We start from the raw sequence: 15,991 nt of genomic DNA on the forward strand, positions 1-15,991 counted from the left end.
GATAATATTTATTAGCTTAATTTGTCAAGTTTTAAAGGCTATTTAAACTGTACTAAGACTTTTGGAACACTTTAAGTGGCAGGAATGATGGAATTTTTTAAAATAACTAATTTTTTTGGTCGCATACCCTTCCCCACAAGTTCCCCCACAAAAACTGATATAAACTTAATCTAGCTGTAAGAGCACTTCCATTGCAACAACAACAACAAAAAAACATGAAGCATAACCTAACTTAACTATGGTGGTACCACATATTAGTGACAGCCATAGCCTTCACATTAACACAATCACGTAGTGATTGAGGTCTACCAAAACCCAAACTCTTAAACTACAGGTCCTGAAGGATAAGTCAACTGTGATCAGTGCCCAGCAGGTAGGTAACCATGATCATGAAAAATACTTTGAAACATATTATCTCACCAATGTGAATACTTTTTACAATGCTACAGATCACACCTCAGCCATGTCTTCCCATCTTTGTAGTTTGTGTCCTGTATTCTTCATACAAAGTTCAGTCAGTGTGCAAAAGACCTTCTCCTTGTTCTCTTGACCATGTATCTGCTAATGGAGCACACAGGGTGCTGGTAGTGAATAATAGGAAGAAATGATAAATCATGAGCTACAAACTCTTGAGAATTATATGGTTGCAGAAAAAGATAAAACCAATTGATTCATCAGTCACTTCCCACTGTAAGGCGTTATGCTAACTGCTATCATTTGGACATATAAATAAGGCATTTTTCCTCTTCATAACAAATTTATAATAAAGGATGGAAGTACATGCGTAATACTAGGCAGGATGATATTTAGGATATGAACAAAAATGCTGTGGTGTTCAGAGAAGGAAAAATGGGTCTCTTTGCCAAGAATACCCCAGACAAGGTCATGAAGAGTCAGACACAACTGAAATGACTGACCAGCACCACCTGCCCAACCCTGACCCTGAGCTTCCTGACTTTGGTACAGTTAGTTCATCAGTTTTGTCAGGCCCTCAGTCTATCAACTTTTAGTTTCTCTTCAATCCATTGGTCTTGAAAACCAGAAATTCAGAAAGAGGGGGTTAAAGGAGAGCATTTTAGGCATGGGAAACAGTCAAATGCAAAGGCACTGAAGTGGGAGATGGAGTGTCATGTTGGAAGAATGTCAAGTAGGACAGGGTAGCTGGATTATTTAATATGTAGAGAGGAGTAAAGAATATTGGGTCATGCATGATGATAAATGAACCTGGAGCTAATAGAGAAGCACCAGAATTGATTATGTAGGGAGATGTCACATGGCCAAAACATGCTTTGGGAAAGTCCCTTTGAAACTTTGTGGAGGATGGATTGTAGTGGGAGGAGGCTCTACACAGTCAGACAAATTAGACAGCTAGGAGAGGTGAGAAGAGCCTCAGCCAGACTGAGAGCTTGTGAATGAGCAGAAAGAGGCAGATGGAAAGATAAAAAAGACAAAACCTTGCATTGATTGTGTAGAGTGAGTGAAGGATTGAAGAGGACAATAGCTTTTGAGCCTGGGTGACTGGGAGGATGATGATTCCTTTGATAGAAAGGGGGCTTCCTATAAAGGGAGGGCTGGGATGATGACTTCTGTTTGGGATTTGTTGAGTAAGAGACAATAGAACATCTAACTCAAGCTATTTGTGAGGCAGTAATAATGTGAGACTAAACCTCAACAGCAAGACTAGACCTGGATATGTAGAACTGGGAATTACCTGCCTGGGGATAATTAAAACCAAGGGAGTGAAGATCTCAACTGAGAGAAAGCAAAGAAGGTCTAGGACAGTCTTGAGGAACATAAATAATGAAGATCCAGCAAAGGAGACAGGCAGACTGGGAGCAATGTCACAAAACCTGAGATGGTGTAAAGGAATGAGGTGATCAATTAACTCAGTGCTAAAGAAAGGATGAAGATTTTTGAAAAGGCCATTAGATTTGGCAATTAAGCAACTTTTGGTAACTGGAGAGAGAGCAGTTTTGAGTTGAATAATAAGCTCAAAGGTTGCAGAGACTTTCGAGAATGAGAAAAGATAAGTAATGTTATCTAGTAGAGATGACTTTTTCAAGGAATTTAACTTAAGATGGGGATCAGAGATGATACAGAATGCTGGCAAAGATAGGATCAGTGTGTTGTTTTTTTGGTTTTGTTCTTAAGGATGAAGAGATGGGTATGGTTCTAGGCAACAAGTAAGGGGTCAGGGGATAGGGAAAAGTCAAGGATTAAAGAAGGGATGATAGTGCAGCAGCCTGCTGGGAAAATGAGGGAAGATCGGATCAAGAGTGAATGTGGAGAGGGCAGCCAAATGGCTCAGTAGATTTGAGAGCCAGGCCTAGAGGCAGGTCCTGCATTCAGATTGGCCTCAGATCCTAGGTTGTGTTGACCTCTGGAATTGTCCAATTGTTTTTCCTAATGTGTATGACCAAATTGTCTGTTGCTCTTTATCATGGCAAGAAGGAAAAAATCTTTAATTTCCTTTCATACCTTCATATTGGATGTTGCCAATGTTCTTCATATAAAAAAACAAAAGTCAGCTTCAAAGAAACACTTGACAGTCCCATAGTTACTGTTGTGGTTGTGCTGAAGGCCAGTCTTGTATGCTTGGAGTGACCTGTTCTCACTCCTCTTCTGTTTCTGTGGGACTTGTGAGAGGATGGCTGAGGATCAGATTCATTCCTGTTAGTGCTCAAGCCTGGCTTTTCTCTAGCTGCTAGATTGGGTTGACCTATAGAATTGTCTTCACTGTATGATCCTGGGCAAGTCACTTGACCCCCATCGCAGCCCTTACCACTCCTCTGCCTTAGAACCAATATATAGTATTAATTCTAACATGGAAAGTAAGGGAGTTGGGGGAGGGTACCTTGTCAGAGAAAAGGGCCACCCCTTCATCAGAAACTGGAATGAGGGCAGACATTAGGGATGATAGTGGATAGAAATGGAGAAGAATAAAGTTCTTGGTGAATTTTTTCAGTCAAGTTTGAGGCAAAGCTGGAACCAGGCTGTAGCAAAGGGATAGAGAATTGGTCAGGGAGGAGTAGAAGGATTGCCTTGTAGTAAAGGCCTACCTGAGATTAGGTAACAAATTTTGTAATGGATCCAATCTGCATATTTCAGTGACTTCTCCAACTCCTTTCATCTATATAAATGAATTAGACTAAGGGAATTGGGTACTGCAATAATCCAGAGTTGGAAGTAGGCACAAAATAATCCAGGATAGGATAGAAAATCAAGGTATTTGAGCATTAAGAACAGTGTAGAGTTGGACTGGTTCATCCAGGAGTGTATAGATGAAAAGGTCAATAGAAGGCCAACCTTTTGATTTCTGTAGAAGCTGTAGGCATTGATTTATGAGCAACTGTCATAAGAGCTGGTGTTGGGGCTCCGCTGCTTTGTCTGGACTTTAACATTCTTGTGGCTGGAGCCACTCCTACTGTTCATCAGCATTCCAAAGCATTGTTTTAAGGATGGACTTTGATTGAGCTGTAACATTTTTTTCTGTTACCTCGTTTATAGTTACCTTATTTCAGCCATATTGTAGCCGCTATTTAGACAGCTTTTAAAAATGACTAATAACTTCTAAAATAGTTAAGTAATTTAAACTCAAACTTGAATATCCCTATAAGACCACGATAGTGTGTTGGCATATATTATGGATTAGACATGTTCCCTTTTTTAAAGTCCAACAGTAGTAGCTAATCAATTCTCTTGCTAGAGCTTCCCTTTATATTAATTATGATGTTGATTGAAGAAAGGATGAAAAGGCAGTAGTGCTGTTACAGAGTTGGATGTTCCTTTTATTCGCCTAGTTAGTGGCTTTCCAAAAACTCCCTTTCCTCGTTTCTCTTTCTCCTGCTCCAGCCTCTATTTTTTCCTCTTATAATTCTTGTTATATTTTCAAATATGAAATAGTTTGCTTTTCTGAAACTTCTCTTCCTTTTCACCTTGTTTGGTCCCCTTTGCCTGTGGTCTCCCCACCCTTCCCACCTTTTCCCAGACTGTTCTAGTGAAATAGCATGATATAGCAAGCAAAACACCAAATTTTGGCATTCCATTCATTTTTCAGTAGGTATTTCTTAGGTAACAACCATGTGCCAGACATTGTACTAGGTATATAAAACCAAGAGTTTTAAACTCTCCGAGTTTAAACTCCATTGTAGGAGGGAGGGATGGAATATGGTATACAGATAAGGACAAAATAATTTTCCTAGGAGGAATCAGGAACTTGTATGTAGGAATGTAGGAACTTGCACTTGGGCTAATCTCAAGTAACACTACATATACTAAGACAGATCAGGAGGAAGGGCATTCCAGGTATGGGGAACATCCTATACAAAAGAGGTGTCGTATACAGCAAGAGGACTTGTTTTTAGTTAGAATGTGGACTGTGAAATCAATCTGGAACAATGGGTTGGATACCAATTGTGAAACCAAAAAGAGGAATTTGTACATATTCTGGAGGTTGTATGGAGCCACGAAAGCTTTTTGTTTAGAAGAGTGCTATGGTCAGCGCTTTCCCTTAGAAATATTAATTTGTCAGCTCTTTGGAAAGTGGATTAGTGTAGGGAGAGACTGAGTGCAGGAAGACTACTTTGGAAGCTATAATAAAGGACCTAAACTAGTTGGGGTGGCCAGAGAGTGGGGAAATGGGTGGAATTAAGAAATATAAAGGTAGACTTGGCAAGATTTGGTAACTAGATGGAGCAGTAAGGGAAAAGGGGAAGATGGTGGTACAGTTGTGACACCCCTGGATGACAAGGATGACATGTAAGCCTCAACAGAAATAGGGTTGTTTTGGGAAGAAAAATCTGTTTTGGACTTGTTGAGTTTGAGAGGGGTCGTACCATAGCTTGAAAATAAAAGTTACATGTGTGTATTTGGGAGTCATCCTGCATGGAGATAAGCATTGAATCCATGGAAACTGGTGAAATCATGGAGAGTATGGAGGGGGGAAAAGGAGATGGGAGGCAGGATGGAGTCATGGGGTATAGTGTATAGGATAGAGAGGAGTCCTACAAAGAAGGACTGACCGGACAAGTAGGAAGAGAGCCAACCAGGGAATCATAGAGACATGGAATCCTGCAGACAAAAGCATCCACAGGAGGAGAGAATACCTTTAATATGACAGATTCAGAAGGATGAGGCTTGAGAAAAGGGCATTGGCTGTAGCTGTTAAAAGATCACCAATACCTTCTTAATAAGACATGGGCAATATTTTCACCTCAGATTCTAACTATTGTGAGTAAGATACTTACAATTTTTTTTTTCCCCGCATATACCACCTACCTCAGAGGCCTTAAAGCACCCATTAATTTTAGGCATCAATTGGAACTTGGCAACAAACCAATACTTGTTATTTAATTTTTGTTTAACTCATTACTCAAAGGAACAGGTGAATTCTTTCTGTCTTGGAATCAATACTGTTTTGGTTCCAAGTCAGAAGAGTGGTAAGGGCTAGGCAATGGGGGTTAAGTTTTTGCTCAGGGTCACTCAGCTGGGAAGTGTCTGAGGCCAGATTTGAACTGTGAAGATTGGATTTTGCTATCTCCTGATTGTAACAATGAAGATACTTAGTCTAACAAAATCAGGAATGTCTACACCCATACTTAAGGATTAAGTATCTAGGAGGATGGCCTTTGATAGACATGTGCAGAAACAGATGACAGACCCCTGGGCTGTCCTAAGTCAAGCTTAAGCTACCATTGGTACAGATGAGATGCAGGAAAGTGATATAAAACCGTCTATATATTTCACATCACTTCCTCTCTTCGGCCTCTTTCCCCGGAGAGGTGGCTCTGGCTGGCAGCATGCTAAGCATTCTGACATCTTGGCATGGTGGCAGTTATTGTCCGGTTTGGTGGTAAGTTTTCCCTTGATACTATACTGGGAGAAGCTGAGTAGCTAGTTCAAGTTCAGGCATCTTAGCTGAGCCCTCTAGGAGTTTTAGGCTATTTCCTTTCTCCTTTACCTTCCAACACTATCCTCTTAAAAGCCGCTGATCTTCCCCTTGGCACAGGCCAGGTGGGAGAAATCCTACACCCTTTCCCTCTCCCTTCTCCTTAATTTCTTTCCTCTATATTAATTAAAATCACCATAAATTTCCAGCTGACTTGGGATTTTATTTGGGATATCCCCTGGTGACCAATAAATAATTTAGATTTAGGTCACAACCCTAAAATTATCCTTACAGAACCCAGGATTTCCTGTCTTTAGGTCTGGCTCTCAATCTACTGAGCTACCCAGCTGCCCCTGAGAACTCTTAATGAATGTATTTTAAAGGCTTCTTAAGTTAACCACAGCAATGACTCTGGGCAAGGACCTTTCACAAGTTGAAGGTTGGCTTCATATAGTCTGGTTGAAATGACCATTTTCCAAATGACTCCAGATCATCAGGGATTTCTGGTGGCCTTGGATAGTCTTCCTCTGCCTTCTTCTGATAAAGAGAAGCCAGCTAGATCACAGTAAGACAAGTTAAAAGAAAAAGGATAAAATTAGGGATATAATCTTCAGCTTGGCAATAATATTTTTGCTCGAAAAATGTTTTAATGACCGGTGACTATGCAAACCATGAGCCCTTCCTCAGGTACCTGCCTCTTAATATATTGTGTAATGTAAAGCAGGTGGCAGGAGAAAGGAAATGGAGGCATGATGATTTGTATTCTCTTTTCCCCCAACATGTCAGTGGCCTTGTCTTAACCCACTATGGTCTATGCAGAAAAGTCTCAGCCAATACTTGTGTTTCCAGTTTCAGAGTGGGGCAGAGGAAATAAATGTAGGGGGAAATTTTTTTTTCATTGAAATTTGGAGGGAAGGATAGACCATTCAGCAGTAATCAAGTGTCTCTGCCATTTTGTTACATGAACTCATATAAGTCTAGTAGAAGTAGCTTTTAAAAGCTGATGAGATAATGCCCACATTAGATTGTTTCTACTACAGCAAGATACACCAAGATATTTAATACAAGAGATGTAATTTAGCCTGAATTACAGGCTTACTGAAATGTTTATAGTAAGCTTTTAGAAATAGTATAAAAATGCCAAGTCCTCTGCCTTCTGAGCCTGACTCTTCAGACACCAATCTTTTTATTGGTGCCTCCTTGGAATGGGTCACTAATTCTTTCATATTAATTATCCAGAGTTCCTAAGGTTCTAGTCACTCCTGTTGGCTCTAAAGAAATCCTTGATGCATTTCTTCGTCATCTCATCAAGAAGAAATTCAGCAGCATTTTCCATTGCCACAAGAATCTTGACCACCAATTTTTATTAGAGATGGATGACTTCGTAACCAGAGCACTCTTTACCCTTTTATGCCTTGAGAAATAGCCAGCCATTTGTGGTGCCATCAGCCAGCCTGCCCATATCTACTTATGGAGCACAGGCAGGAAAATGGGGGGGGGGGGGGCTGAAGTAGCTCTTTAAGTTTCTCAAACTTGTGGTGTTAACTAATATATGGAAAACCATAATCTTAGAATTAGGAAGAATAGTTTAGTCTAACCTTTCACCCAGGGATGCAGCCTCCAACATTTACTGCAAAAAGGCTACCATTTTTTGCTTGAATCTTTACAGTGAAAAGTAAGCTATTTCTCAAGGACGTAAAATTCCTTTGTTGGACAAGTCAACTGTTAAACAATAATAATAATTAGCACTAACATGGGCCTCTCAGGCTGCTTATCTAGGCACTTTAAGGTCTGCAGTGTCTTACAAATACCTCGATTTATCTTTGCCACAACCCCAGAAAGTTAGTGCTATTATCCCCATCTCATAAGTGGGAAAACAGAGGCAGAGGTTAAATGACATACCCAGGGTCACAGCTATTAAATGCCTGTGGCAGGACTTGAACTCAGACCCTCCTGCTTCTAGGTCTAATACTCCATCTATTGCAATACCTAGCTGCCTCGTCTGTTAGAAACTTATCCCTGATACTGTTTCAAAATATGCCTCCTAATTCTAGTCCTTTGAGCAGCCAAAAACCTCATCGCCCTCTTCTATCTCCCTTGGCTCTTGTTACTTTCTCCCCACCTGGCATCTGGCACAATACTCCACATCAAGGAGGAACTTAAATGTTTATGGGCTGTTTTATTGAAGGCACGTCTGAATTTCATTTGAACATTGCTATTATGATAGCCTTTAGTCATCTTTCCTTCACATTAGGGATCCACAATTCTTCCAGCTGTTCTACGTTTCACATTTTATATAGACATTTTTCTATCAAGATTGTCCTCACCAAGACACTCCAGTGTCTCAGAGTTCCACCAGATGTGGTCTGACCCATGTAAAGTGGCCTGGACGCTGCCCTTGTAATGTAGCCTAAGATAGATGGTGGGTTTTTTAGAATACACATCACGCCATTGGCTCGTACAAAATGTGGAGCTAAATAAAAGACCCGTTTTTTGTTTTTTGTTTTTAATGTGAACTCTTAACAAGCGAGGTTCTCCACCTACAAATAGTACTTTTGCAATTCATTCTTTTAAATATAAATGTATGTTTTCAGGGCTTATAGCTGGAAGGGACCTCGGTCCCTTCATTTAGTTCATTGGTGTAAAAAATAAAAAATGGGCCACCAAACTGTACTACATTCAGGAATGCCTCAGGTAGCATTCAAGCCACGTCTTCTGACTCTTAAAATATTATATAAATGAAGAAACAGAGGATAAGTAACTTGTCCAACATCACATAGGTAGTAAGCAACAGAGCTGAGATTCAAAGGCAGGTCCGTGATTCCTACAGCCTTTCTCCTCCATTGTACTGCCTCTGATTTATCTTTGTGTTTAAGACCAAAACCAGAAGGGCAAAATTTACCTTTCCAACCTGTCTAATTTGGGACTTGGATTCTGTGACCTGTGGTATTAGTTTTCCTTGCCAGTTTTGAGGAGTGATTTCTGTGTGTTCACTTACGTCATTAATGATGATGTCAGGGCCAAAAGCAGAATCATTCATACTCTTTAGGTATGGTTTCTTATTCAGCTCCAAATTCATTTAACAGTACTGCCATTTAGATTTAGTACTTTGTGAGGATGAGGTAATATCTGTGAAAGCTTTTGGACACTTTAGGGTGCTAAATAAATGCTAGCTATTATTTATGAACAAGAATGTGATGATTTTCAGACAAAATGACATATACTCTGTCTATGATATTCCCCCCAACCTTGCATCATTTTGATACTTTAGTGAATCTGTGATTTCATCTATGTGGGTATTCACTCCAATGGTGCAGATTGCAACTGGTCCAAGTCTTACATGTGTTATTATTGACTGTATTTCCTATAAATCCTCCACAGGGTTCCACCCAGCATAACAATGCCTTCCTCTAAAACTCAACATTATATAGGTACCAATGCATGCTATCCATCCATTAGCCTTGTTCTTGCTACATGACTGGCCCACCTCATTTGAGATGACATCCTTAGTCATCTTTTGCCCAGAACCTAATTGTCCCCCTGCCTTGTTTCTCCCTTCTCCTTACTATCCTCTACACATGGGGAATCTAGGTGGAGATGTTTAGCAACTAAGTGCAAGGGAAGGACTGTAGCTGGAGAGAAATATGAGCTGGGGTCATCTTACTTAAACCCACTGAAGCTGAGATCACTGAAAAAGAAGGGGAGGAGATCTGGGACAGCTTCCTGGGGAATATCCGCTTTCAGGAACATATAGTTGACAGTTGATTATTTTGTAAGAGGAGTAATCATTCTGGTAGAAGAATGAGGGAAAAGCAGTGTCATTAAATGTAATACTTGGAAGTATTGGACATTAATTTAAATCCTACAGGGAGGGAGAAAAAAGGAAAAGGTCATCAAAAATATCAGGTGCTCCAGAGAGGCCCATAAGGATGAGGACTGAAAAAAAGGACAGTGATTTTATCAAGTAAGCAATATGGAATCGTCTTGAAAGGAGATTTAGTCAAATGCAGTCAGAAACCAGATTGTAGGGAGTTGAGAAATAGGGAAGAAATGGAGGCAGTAGGTCTAGATTTCTTTTTCAAGTAGCTTGCCTGTAATAAATGAGAAAAAAGATGATGAACTAAATAAATAGTAGAGTTAAGTGATGGTTTTTCAGGAATAGATAAGAGCTGGGCATGTTTGTATGCAGTAGGAAAGCCAGTGAATAGAGGGTGAAAGGGAAAATTGAGAAAGTGATCATTGAGGCAAGCTTGTGCAGAAAATGGAAGGGAGTGGGATCATGAACATAAATAGAATTTAGCTAGCCTTGTTAGCCTTCTCAAAGATAAGAGTCACTTCTTCCTCTAAGGCTAAAAAAGAAAAAATTGAGGATAATATAGAAGAGATTTGTGTGTTCAAAACTCAGACAGATGCATGGTCTCAGTTTTTCCAATATATGTGAAGTGAAGTGATCTGATAAGAGGGAAGGGCAAAAAGAGGTGTAGAGTGCTAGAAGAGAGAACAGACATCACAGTACAGAAAAACACAAACGGAAAAGAAAAAAGGACTGACTTACAGTAGTGAATCTAATTAGTATGGTTGTGTGACTTCTTAGGAAGATGAGTGGAAGTGGAGAAGTACCTGGGGGGTAATCCAAGACTGAAGTTTGGAAAGGGATAAAGAATAGGCTATAACAGGGCACTAAGGGATTACAGGGCAAGGAAACAGCATAAAATTGGACTATTTAACTATAAAGTTAAGATTTTGAAGAAAGACAAATCAGGATCCAAATTAGCAGCAAAACAGGATAGGGATGGAGAACAAGTTTAAGAAGTATGTGAAACTGAGGGAGAAACAAATAGGCAGTTGTGGAAAGAAATTTTCAGATTTAGTTATAAAGGCTGAACACTAGGGTTCTGATGATGAGATTAAGAGTCTAACCATCCCTATTTGTTGCAGAAGTGGAGTTAAGGTATTGGGAATTAGAGATATTGATAAACTGGAAAGTAAGGGTTGTTGAGAGAAAATCAAGATATATATTGAACACGTACAAGCTATGTGACTAGACAAGACATTTAACCCCAATTATCTAGCCCATACCAATTCTAAGACAAAATAGAAGGGTTTATACTTTTTTAAAATTAAATTTTAAAAAGTTAAGATATATATTGAAGTCTTCAAGCACAATGACAGGTGTTAGAGTAAAGAGAAAGCACAAGGTTAGATCCAGAACCCAAGGAGGTAGAGCAAATGACATGATAGTTTGTGGATAGTTTTACCAGTATCTAGATAGGGTGATATATAGGTTGTTACAAAAGTCTTAGTTTAATATTAAGCCTTAGTAACTTCAAAATGTAAAAAAAAAATATTGATATCTTATTCAACATTACCACTATCTTGTGCTCTATAGTATAACCAGTTTCAAACTATGAAACTTATCAGCCACTACTCAAGTGTCTATAAGAATGGCATTTGTCATCCTAGTCTTACAATCATCTGAAGTGTGAGATTTTGATGCATACCCAACACTTCTGACAAGACTCCCTGTGAACTATAATTTCTGGTGTAACTATTGGCTTAGACATTATGGTATCATAGATATAGAACTTGAGAAGGGCTTTAAGGTCATCAATTCCAACCCCCTCATTTCGCAGATGAGGAAACTGAGTCCCATAGAGGATAATTTGTTAAGGTCACCACTAGAAAGGTTCAAAGGCAGGAATTCAAGTCTAACCCTAAGTCTTGCACTGTAGCCAATAAATCGTTCTGCTTTCTAGATCTTCCCACCTCACAGTGAAGAGTGAGTACCTAAGTTACTGGGTCCTTTAAAATGAGTAAGTTGATTTTTCTGCTATAAACTCAGTGGACATGATATAGCTCTCACCCTTCATTAGAATATAAGTTCCACAAAGCCAGAGACTGTCTCCTTTTTCTTTCACTGTACTTGGCACATTACGACAAGGGCTTAATCAATGTTTTTCATTCAATCTTTCATACAAGAACTAAGTCCCAAAGCCAGGACTCAAACTTGGGTCTTCTGATTCCAGATCTTATAGTCTTTTCATAACGTTTGTACTGCAGTCTTTACCCTACCACTCTAACTTCTATCATCCCCACTCCTTTACTTTTTCCTTCATAATAAAAAACTATTGTGGCAATAATGATATCTATAGCACCTATTTGTGGGACTCAAATGAGAAAATAGTTGTGAAACACTTTTCAAACCTTACAGCACAATATAAATGAGACTTATTTTTTTCTCTAATCCTAACCATTCCCTCAAACTCTCACACACCCTCACTCCCAGCCTTCTCAACACTGGTGGCAACTATAAGAATTGTTGATCCCAACAAATGTCCAAGGCCCACTTGGTTTTACCATTGTCATCAATTGTTATCAATAATTAAAGCTGCTGGGGGCAGCTGGATGGCTCAGTGGATTGAGAGCCAGGCCTAGAGATGGGAGGTCCTAGTTTCAAATCTGACCTCAGATACTTCCTAGCTGTGTGACCCTGGGCAAGTCACTTTACCCTCACTGCCTCGCCCTTACCAATCTTTTGCCTTGGACCCAATATACAGTATTAATTCAAAGACAGAAGGTAAGAGTTTTTAAAAAATTAAAGCTACTTTTCTAAACTTTTTAAATGGAGCTAGAGTTGAGGGGGAGAAGCAAAGCTCATCTGAAAAGATTTTTCCAGCCAAGTAAATTGAACCTTTGGCCTCATTCCTGGTGTTTCCTTGCACTTCCTGGTTGCTACTTGAAATGCAACAATCAGGGATTTATTCCTTTAATTAGATGCTGTCTGATGTTAAAAGTGATACCTCTAAATTGTCTTCAATTCCACTCCCAGTTATTTCCAACTAAATTTGCGCTATGATCCTTGAGAATTTTTTGATAGGAAGAGGGCCCTGGAGAGACAAGAAGCTACAGAGGATGGAAGACTCCCAGCACAACCTGGAAGCGACTTAAGAGTCACCTTGGTCTAAGCCATACTGGAAAAATAATCCTGCTTACCCTTAGAGTGGTCCTTTCTGCATCTACTTGAAGACATCCGCCTCCCACCCACTACTTCCCTGGGCAGCCTATACCCATAGTTTTGCATCCATCAGGAAACTATTTCTTAAGATCAAACCTAAATTTACCGCTTGGTAATGTCCACCCATTGCTCCTAATTTTGCCGAGAAAATAAAAAAAAGGAATCTCTCTCCTATCCACAGCCGGCCCTTCCATAAGCAGCCTTATCTATTCCACAGTTTTGCCTAGGGTCGCTATAGGCTTGTGTCCATTGATGGCCTTCCGAAAAAAAAGCTTGGGGCAGAGGTGGACTCTTGCTGCTGAAGAATCATTATGGACACGGGGCACTAGGACCCAAAACTTTTCTCCCTTCCCCGCCCCTACTGAACTCTTCGATTATGCATACAAACGTGGAAAGGAACCCAGCACAGAAACATGATCAATTGGGCCAGAAGGCGAAACTCATCTTCCACAGTGGGGAGAGGAGAGAAGACAAAGTGACGGAAAACGTGTCGCTGGCCCTTACCGGAGGCCATGTGGCACCTGCTCACCTGTTCCTCCTCTCTCCTTCCCCGGGCCCCTCCCCTTTGAGGCGGGCTTCTAGGGGCAGGATTCCCTCCTCTCGCGGTTCCTTTTCCTGCCAAGATCCTCCCCTTCTCTGTCCCGGCGTCTTCCTCTCGTTCCCTCTCTCTGGGAGCGAGCCTGCGGTTCGGCCGCTATGTCTCTGTGGCCCGAGGAGCTAGGCAGCCCGGCGGCAGCCGGATCGCTTCTCCTGTGCGCCGCGCAGTTGGCAGTGGGCTATGCGGTGGGCAGCAGTCTGGGCCGCGGGGTGGGCGCTGCTGACCGCTGGGCGCTAGTCTGGCTCTGCTATGATGCCCTGGTGCATTTCACGTTGGTAAGTGTGTGGAGTCCTGCAGCCTCTGGCCTCGATCCCTTCCTTCTTCCTGGATCCGGGGATACTAAGCGCTGAGACCAAAACCATCCCTTCCTGGCGCGTGGAGGCTGGAATACTTTACCGTGCAACCCCTGCACAGTCAGTGACTAGAGTGATGGGTCTTCCCCATAATGGCATTCCAGGTTCTTTTCCCTCTGGCCTTGGACTCTACTAGCCGAAAAAGAAGCCGTTTTTTCCTCCCCTACCCACTACATCCATATTTGGGGCCTCCTAATGTGTGCAGTAAACAAAAGAGAGCCTCGGAGCCCTGAAGCGTAGCATTCCTCTCCCTCTTCAGATAACCCAACGACTGAGTGAACCTGTCGAGTTTATAAAACTGTAGGGGAGCGTTTGCTGAATTGCATTAGCATTGCAAGTTTTCTCTCTAGATGCGGCCCGCCCCAGTGATATCGGAGATCAAGATATACATCCATTTATACATACTACACAAAGACTCGATCTCCAAGTAAAGCTATTGCATGAAAGCTATCCTGCCTCCTCCCCCTCATTTCTAGTGCCCTCCCTCCCAAAGTACCTCATATCTAATCTATATATTTTATATCAATTAACTTTATTTTCTTGCTCCATATATGATTATAGACAACCCCTATTAGAGTGTAAACATTGCAAATAGGGATTATTTTTAAGAATTAAACATTGTTATTTATTTTTTTGAAATAATAACTTTTAAAAAGGGGGCATTTCTGCATACAAGTAGAACAGAAAGAAGATTGTACATGAAACTGAAAGTCTATTAGAGCTTCATTTAAAAAAATTTAGCCTGTTACTTTCTCTTTTAAATTTAATTTTTTTCAATTAACAAAATTATAATTTCTCTCCCTCCTACATCCTTCCTTTGGGGAGGGGGGAGAGAGAGAGAGAGAAACAAAAGCCTGTAACAAATATGCAAGTCACAAAGAAAGTACAAATTCTCTCAATAACTATGTCCAAAAAAAATAAATTTCATCCTGCATCTCAAATCCAATGACCTCTGTCAGTAGATAGGTAGCATGTTTTATCACTAGTCCTCTGAACTCATGTTGGTCATTGCACTCATCTAAGTTCTTAAGACTTTCAGTTGTTTGCTTTTACAATATTATTATCATGTAAATTTTTCTTCTGTTTTCACTTATTTCACCATGCATTGGTTCATTCAGAGTCTTCCTCGGTTTCTCTGAAACCACCCCCTTCATGATTTCTTAGAGCTCAATAGTATTCCATGCTAGAGATTGTTTCATTTTCTGTACTTCTATCTCCAGTACCTAGAAGATGTGCCAGCCATGTAGCAGATACATAATTAATACATGATGATTGATTGCTTGGTAGAAGGACATTCCAGGAAGATGGAACTAAGTGGGCAAAGCCTAATAGGAAATCTAGAAAGTAGAAATCATGTTTTGGAGAAATGGCAATGGAGTGTGGCTAGAGAATGGGGTACTTGGAAAGGGGCAGTGTGGGACAGCTAGTGCCTCAGTGGATTGAGAATCAGGCCTGGAGGTGGGTGATTCTGAATTCAAATGTGACCTCAGATACTTCCTAGCCGTGCAACCCCCCAAGCAAGTCACTTAACCCCCATTGCCTAGCCCAATGAACACAAACCTATGGGTTGGGAGCCAAAGATGGCACATGGAGTCCTCTCTGTGGGCACACAGCCACCCCCCCCCCCAACCAAGAGTTTGTTCCTAAAAAGGGTGGAGCTGCTTCCCTCCCCCTCTCCACCTTGCCTGACAACATTTTTTTACAAACCCCTCCCCTCTGCCCAGCTGTCCAGTAGCAGCTCACAGGCAGCAGAGATGGAGGAAAACAGAGCTCTTAGGCCACTCCCCTCCCCATCTCTACACTCACTGAGGATAGCCATCACTTCACCACCCCTCCACCCGGCCACCCAGCAGCCCATTGGGAGTGCTTCCTCTTTCCCTTATATGGGGTAAGGTAGAGGGGGGATGGGGCCTGGCATTCCATCTCTAAAGTGTTCACCATCACCATGACACTTTTCTGTCTTGGAACCAATACACAGTATTGATTCTAAGATGGAAGGTAAGGGTTTGGGAGGTTTTTTTGTTTTGGTTTGCTTTTTTTTTTTTAAGGCATAGTAGGAGATAATGTTGGATAAGTAGTTTAGACATAAACTGCAAAGGATCTTGAATGTCAGGAAAAGAAACTTAAACTAGATTCAG

The 15,991-nt window shown here is 40.9% G+C and overlaps 1 protein-coding gene across 1 annotated transcript in view; it reads left to right on the plus strand.

Annotated features, from left to right (window-relative positions):
• Positions 1 to 13,414: 13,414 nt before the first annotated feature.
• The window catches only part of EBPL (EBP like), a 44,019-nt gene continuing 41,442 nt past the window's right edge, over positions 13,415 to 15,991 (plus strand). The window contains exon 1 of the mRNA XM_007495407.3: positions 13,415 to 13,775. Within this exon, the coding sequence (XP_007495469.2) occupies positions 13,599 to 13,775 (177 nt within the window). The 5' untranslated portion in view covers positions 13,415 to 13,598. The remainder of the gene's footprint in view (positions 13,776 to 15,991) is intronic.

Source organism: Monodelphis domestica, chromosome 4, assembly GCF_027887165.1.
Source record: "Monodelphis domestica isolate mMonDom1 chromosome 4, mMonDom1.pri, whole genome shotgun sequence".
NCBI classification, from domain to species: domain Eukaryota; kingdom Metazoa; phylum Chordata; class Mammalia; order Didelphimorphia; family Didelphidae; genus Monodelphis; species Monodelphis domestica.